Source organism: Elephantulus edwardii, unplaced genomic scaffold (genome assembly GCF_000299155.1).
Source record: "Elephantulus edwardii isolate Elephantulus edwardi_28Jun2011 unplaced genomic scaffold, EleEdw1.0 scaffold00438, whole genome shotgun sequence".
Taxonomy (NCBI): Eukaryota; Metazoa; Chordata; class Mammalia; order Macroscelidea; family Macroscelididae; genus Elephantulus; species Elephantulus edwardii.
This window is the reverse complement of record NW_006400188.1, coordinates 526,357-533,025: the sequence shown is the minus strand read 5'-3', so window position 1 is coordinate 533,025 and position 6,669 is coordinate 526,357. Positions and strand designations below refer to the sequence as shown.

At 58.5% G+C, this 6,669-nt stretch overlaps 1 protein-coding gene and 1 pseudogene across 1 annotated transcript in view; both read left to right on the top strand.

The window, feature by feature from the left end:
* LOC102848678 overlaps nucleotides 1–1,235 on the top strand; it is a 4,162-nt pseudogene extending 2,927 nt beyond the window's left edge.
* ARHGEF18 (Rho/Rac guanine nucleotide exchange factor (GEF) 18) overlaps nucleotides 1–6,669 on the top strand; it is a 122,733-nt gene that overhangs the window by 87,096 nt on the left and 28,968 nt on the right. Inside the window, exons 16-18 of the mRNA XM_006902676.1 lie at nucleotides 2,830–2,971; nucleotides 4,025–4,137; nucleotides 4,391–4,531. Coding sequence (XP_006902738.1) covers nucleotides 2,830–2,971; nucleotides 4,025–4,137; nucleotides 4,391–4,531 — 396 coding nt within the window. The remainder of the gene's footprint in view (nucleotides 1–2,829; nucleotides 2,972–4,024; nucleotides 4,138–4,390; nucleotides 4,532–6,669) is intronic.

The window sequence follows — 6,669 nt, the reverse complement described above, 5'->3', positions numbered from 1 at the left end:
TGTATCCTCAGCCTCCCCATGTCCTCGCCCGTGTCCTCAGTCCCTCCATATCTTCAGACCCCCCTGTATACTCAGCCTCCTCCCGAATCCTTGCTTCCATCCTCAGTCCCTCCATAACCCCCTGTATCGTCGGTCCCACCATATCCTTGGTCCCTCCATCTCCTCCTGTATCCTTGATCCCCTCTGTATCCTCAATTCCCCCATATCCTCAGCCCCCCTGCATCCTTGATCCTCCTTGTACTCTCAGTCCCCCTTATCCTTGGTCCCCCGTATCCTCTGCCCTCCACCCATATCCTCAGTCCCCCCGTATCCTCAACCCCCCTATATCGTCAGCCCCTTGGTCCCTCCGTATCCTTGTTCCCACCTGTATCCTTGGTCCCCACCCCATATCCTCGGCCTCCATATCCCCAGTTCCCCCTGTTAAGTTAGCAGGCTTAAGGAATCAGAGAGAATGAGAGAAAGTTTTATTAAAGGGGGGAATAGGGGCGCTCCGGGGTGAGGTTCCTCATTCCGGAGATGGCCTTGAACTTACTGAGGAGGTTTTTATAACAGTCTTTAGGGAAGGAGGGGAGGTACATTCCACTGTGATTTATGGTTCTGTTGGCTCAGCCAGCCAGGTTAGGCCGTTTGCTCTTCTTATCAGTGTTTGAATTCTTCATTCTTCCCCTTGGCCCCCCTGTCCAGACTTAACACCGCCTATGTCTTCCGTCCCCCATATCTTTGGTCCCCTCACATTCTCTGTCCCCCCTATATCCTCAGTCCCCCATATCCTTGGTCTCCCCACATCCTCGGTCTACTCACATTCTCTGTCCCTTCTATATCCTCAGTCCCCCCATATCCTCGGTCCCCCCACATCCTCTGCTCTCACTGTATCCTCAGTCCCTCTATACCCTCTGTCCCCCCATACCCTCAGTCCTCCGTATCCTTGGACCCCCAAATCCTTGGTCTCTTCACATCCTCTTTTCCCCCGTATCCTCAGTCTCCCATATTCTTGATCCCCCCCACATCCTCCATCTCCTCACATCCTCAGTCTCCCCTGTATCCTCAGCCCCCCTGTGACCTCTGCCCACCCACACCCTCAGTCCCCCATATCCTTGGTCTCCCCTTTGTCGTTGTGCACACGGAATGTGACCGTCAGCTGGCAGGGCGCCTGTGGGAAGATGCTGTCCCAGCGTGGAGACGCCTGGCTGTGGGATGCTGGAAGAGCAGTGGCTGGGCCCTCCCGCCTCTTCTAGGCTCCGCTGCATTTCAGGAAATGGTGTTGCTGTTTGCTGTCCAGGGAGGCATCCACCCTGATGTGTGGCACCCCATGTGTGTGGGTACAGCCCCTCATCAGGTATTAGGGCTGTGATCTTTGGGAAGCAGATTGCCAGGCTGTTCTTCCATGGTGTTTCGGGGGCGATTCAGACTGCCAGCTTTGTGGTCAGCGTCAGGGCTTTTAACCGTCTGCACCACCAGGGGCTCCCAGACTTCTTCGGACCACTGTTTGTCCTTGCCAGGAAGAGCTTCAGGACAGGACCTCCACCTTGCAGATGGTTGAGCCTGGCACCCTTCTCACCAGGGCCAGTGGAAGTTATTGGCTTGTCCACTGAGCAGAAGGACTCAGGCTAAGACCACTTAGCTTTCAGAGGTTATATGTTTTCTGTAAAATACAAGTCGAGGGTACAAGCATCCTACAAGGTGGAGCCACAGGCTAAGCGCCCAGCTGCCAGCCACAAGGTTGGCCGTTCGAACCCACTGCTCCCATAAAAATCACAGCCCAGGAAATCTTATGGGACATTGGGTCATGATGAGAGGAAAGGGACCCAGCAGCCCCCAGCAACACTAGCAACAAGTGCCTTGCGATGTGAACTCAGATGAGCTCCCCAAGACCGTTAGCACTGGTGGCATGCCCTGGCTCCCGGGCGGGTGTCAGTTATTGTGATGTTGTGCTGTTAGGTGCCATCAAATCGTCTACAGCTCACAGTAGCCCTGAGCCTCCCCCTTTCCTGCACCCCCTCACATCAGAGTAGCGCTGTGTTTTCAGTGGCTGGTTTTTAAGAGTGGATAGCCAGGCCTTTCCTCCGAGGGGGTGGGCTTTCCAGGCAGCAGCCGAGCATCTTGGGACCCCCAGGTTAATGTGAAAATCGCGCTTTTGGGGGGGGGATGCATCTTGCACAGGAGGGAGGTTTAAAGGGCTGTGTGAGCTGGCCTAAGAGCCTGTATCCGCTTCAGGGATAAAAGGCTGCTCAAAGCGCCGTGCCTGTCAGTGAGATGCCTGCCTGCTGGGGTCCTGGGGTCCCCAAGTCGCCCTGACAGCAGCCGTAGACTAATTGGATCACTTCTGCAGCGCTGGCTGGAGCAGACAGGTCCCGGCTCCTGATCCCAGGGTCGCTGCACTGTCAGTCTTGCGGCCGCGGACCCGGAGGAGAGCGAGCACAGAGCACGCGGTGTAATCGCCACCCCAGGCGCTCACAGTGGGGACCAATTTCCTGCCCCACCGGCTGGCCAATACAGTAAGCTGCAGCCTCACCTTTCTAGAAGGATCGCGCCACAGGCATAAAAACACCTCCGCAGCCACGCAGCACCCCAGCGCCCCGAGTGTGGCCATGGGGAATGCGCACCCCAAGGGCAGCCCCCAGAGCGGGGCATTGCCGGGCCGCTCAGAGCTGTCCTTCTACAGCTCTTTCCCTCGGAAATGGAACGAGAAGGTCTTCCTGGACAACGAGCTGCTCACCTCCCGGGTCCTGTCCGCACTGCGGCCACAGCCCGAACGGGGCCTCCGGGCGGCCACCTTCCGCTGCCCGGCACACTTCCTTAGCACCAACTCTGTGTTTGCCTCCGTCGCAGCCTCGCTGAAGGAGCATCCCCGGGGCACCCTCCTGTCCCCCGACAGCAGCCCAGCCCTACCCAGGAATGTCGGCATGACGGTCCCACCGAAGGGGGTTTCACCGCCAGCACCGAGCACAGCCGGAGTGGGGACAGGACTCGGGTAAGCAGCCCCTTCACCGAGCGCCCGTGGTGAGAGCTGACATGTCCATTAGCACCTGCCTCCGGGGGACCCCTTCTCGTTTTGTCCAGAGCAGCGGGGTGTTGCAGCCATTGGGGACTGTGGAGTTCTTCCAGAACCTTCCTGCACTTATCCCCAGGGCACAGTGTCTTGGGGTACCCGGGAGGCTGCCCATCACTCAGTGTGCCCCATACAGTGTATCTTCACGGGGGCTGTGCAGGAGCTGTGGGGCTCACTTCATGTCTGAGACAGGGCTGCCCCAGCGCGGACCTGAGGAGCTGGGGGTCCTTGGAGTGAAGGGGGCTGGGGCACCACCTTCGGGCTCCACGAAGGGGCCCCTCTTCCCATTACCATCTGTGGCGATGGGAGATTCGGCAGCCCGTGTCGGTGCTCCATCATCCTGGCCACTGGATTTCTGAGGGAGGCAGGATGCTCGCAAATGCTGTGTTCTATAGATTTTCACAACGAAGGGGGAAAGCGTGCATCACCCTCGTCCCCAGCTGTGAGGCTGGCCCCCAACTGTTGGTGGGAGGGATTCTGGGGGTTTCTGTAGGCTCCGGAAGTCGGTCAAGAGTGCCATCAAGTCAGCCCTGACTCAGGTGACCCCCTGTGTGTCAGGGTACAGCTGTGCTCCCAGAGCTTTTAACAGCTGACTTCTCAGAACATCACCAGGCCTTTCTTCTGAGGGGCCTCAGGGTGAATTCGAACCCCCAACCTGTTAGCAGGTGAGCACATTAACTCTACCACTGGGAGTATCAGGGTTGGTGAAGGAAGCCTCCAGTTAATGAGCTCTTAGAATGTTCCTGAATGTTCAGGATCGTGCCACTGGAAGGCATGCCACTGTTGGTACTGACAGAACAGCTGCCCCCACTTTTAAGCTTGAGCTGAGCCAGGGCAAAGTCCCCGTCAAGGACAGAACAGCCCTCAGCAGTGTAGCGTCGGGTGGGGTCAGAGGCGATCTCGCTCGGGGAGTGGGGTTTGTGTCCAAGAGTGACTCCCATGTTCAGAATCCATGTTCCTATGATTTGTGCATAGACCCATCACAGGAGAAATGGATGAAGCCGACTCGGGGTTTCTAAAACTCAAGCAGACAGGGGACGACTCTGTCTCACTGACCTCCTCCAATGCCGAGTCCATTTTTGTTGAAGGTACGAGCTCTTCTGTGCTGCAGGGGTCTTCAGGGGCCCCCACATCAGCCAGCATGAGATGTGGAAAGGTGTCCCTGAGAGGGGGCAGAGGGACAGGCGGTGCTGACCTCGGGGCATGGAAAGGTGTCCCTGGGAGGGGGCAGAGGGACAGGCGGTGCTGACCTGGGGCGTGGAAAGGTGTACCAGGGAAGGCTGGAGTGGAGGGAAGCGCTGACCAGCCCAGCCTAGACACAGCATGGCCTCCCCCTTTCAGACTTCTACGCCGCCCCTCTGAGGAGCGAGTTCGAATCCGATGCCCACGAGCTGGAGGCTGAGTCCTGGAGCTTGTCAGTGGACCCGGTGTACATGAAGGCACAGAAGCGAGAGGTGGTGAAGAGACAGGACGTCATATACGGTGAGAGGCCCGGGGCCCCCTTCTTTCTGGGTCGGTTCCGCCTGGCTGCTGGGTCCCCCGACCGTTAGGCCATACTGCCATCGCCAGTCTCCTGGAGCGGGGTTTGCGGGGGCAGGGTGGAAGTAGCTCTGTGAGATCACGCCGCTGCCCTGCTGGTGACAGTGACCCACGTATGACGCACACTGACTGGTTCCCCCTCTCACGTGGTCCCACCCTGCTGTCCCCGATGACCCCAGGCAGCCCAGGCTTGGCTCTGGGGGTTGTTGATGTTGTTGTTAGATCCCTCTAGTCAGTAGTGATTGTGACTGTGACCCTATGTGATGCAGGAGGGCTCCCCAGGGTCCCCTCGCTGTCACCTTTAGAGGAACAGATCTCCAGCTCTTTCCCTCAGGGACCCCACAGCCTCATCCATTGGGGGTTGTGCCGCTCAGATAAAGGCTGTGAATCCACCAGGGGCTCCGGGGGAGGGAGCTAGACCATCTCCTCCCAGCGACACAGCCTGGGAAGCCCAGTCAGTCAGTGGTGCGTCGGTTCTGATTCGAAGGTAGTGTTTCCCTTGGAGCTGTGAGTGGATTTGAACTGCCAGCCTTTCAGTGAGCAGTTGTGCACTTAACCATTGTACCACCAGGGCGCCTTGTCTGTAGGTATGGGACTCAGAGCTTGAGCGTCCATGGGTGCTTAGCCCCCCACTCAGTGCACCAGCCACCTCCCCCCAGGACGGGGTGTAAGGACTCACTGCTCCAGACATGGGTCTCCGTCCCCACCCTGGTGCCAGGCACGCTCAGGGCTTCCCGTGAGGCCCCCATCCAGGCCGATGGATGCTGAGCTCAGAGGGGAGGGTCCTATCCAAGGCTGCTCTCAGCCCCAAGCCCTGCCTGCTCTTGTGGGGCACACGATTGGACCCCATATCCCCTCCCCAGGCTGACAGCGTGTCATCTGAGTGCTTTCCTGCCCCTCGGTGACAATTCACCATTGTCACTGAGGGCCATCAAGTCAAATTTGACTCCTAGGGGCCCCAGGTGACAGCACTGCCCACTTTCAGTCACCTGCCCGGCACTCACCCTGCCATGCCACCAGGTGCCCTGAGGGACCACGTAAAAGCGTCCTCACTTTGTCCCTGTGGAAATTTCTGGTGCAGAGCACGCCACCTGGAGCAGAGTAGTGTTGGGTCATTGATAAGGAGGAGAATCAGGTGGACACTCCCCACGGGGTCCCAGAGGTCCCACGCAGGTTGGCCAACCAGGTTGCTCCACCTGGGACAGCCCTTGGCCACATGTTCACACCCTCGGGCCCCCTGAGAATCCCACTCCTCTCTGCCTCTCCTGTCAGACTCGGTCCCTTCCAGCATCATCTTCTTCCCACCAGCCCACACGGAGGGCTCCCCCTGCCCTGAACTCCCACGCCGCCTGCCTCCACCGTACTGGGAATTGATGGCGGCGGCCTCACACCTAGGCCGTGCCCACCACCTCATCAGCGCCTCATTTGACAGAAGCCCATGCTCCCTCTTCCGGGGAGCTGTGCTGTGGGATGGGGGTGGGGGGGCATGATCACTGCTGGCCACGTGAAGCCGAAGGGAGAGAGGCCAGTGGTCTCCTCAGCCTTGCTCTTCCTGGGCGGCACACGCAGTATCCTACCCTCTGGGGTCCAGTCTCTGAACTGTGACTGAAGTGCCTGTCCCCCAGCTAAGGGAGCTCTGGGGCCTTGTCAGGGGGACACGCAGTCCTGACCCAAAGACAGCACCTCTCTGGTTCCACCAGCTGCTCCGTGGGGGAAAGATGGGCAGTCCCTTCCCGTGTGGCTACTGCCTCCAAACACCCGCTGGAGGGCCGGCTGTGAGTCGGTTCCCGTCCGCAGCATTATGTTTGAACCCTCAGGTTCAAGGAGTGGACATTCCAAAACTGAGGTCGTGCCGGCTTTCGATGTCCATCTTTCATCACAGAACTCTTTCCAAAGTGTTGCTATTCGTTCTTATTTATTTTGGGGTGTGCAGCTGGAAGGTTGATTTCCCTTTAAATGGACAGCAGGTCATGTGACAGTTTGGGCACTAAAATAGCAGGATGGTAGATCTGCTGAATGTTCTGGCAGCTGCCCCCTGTGGCACAGTTAGGCATGCTGCTGCCGAGCAAACGCGTGGCAGG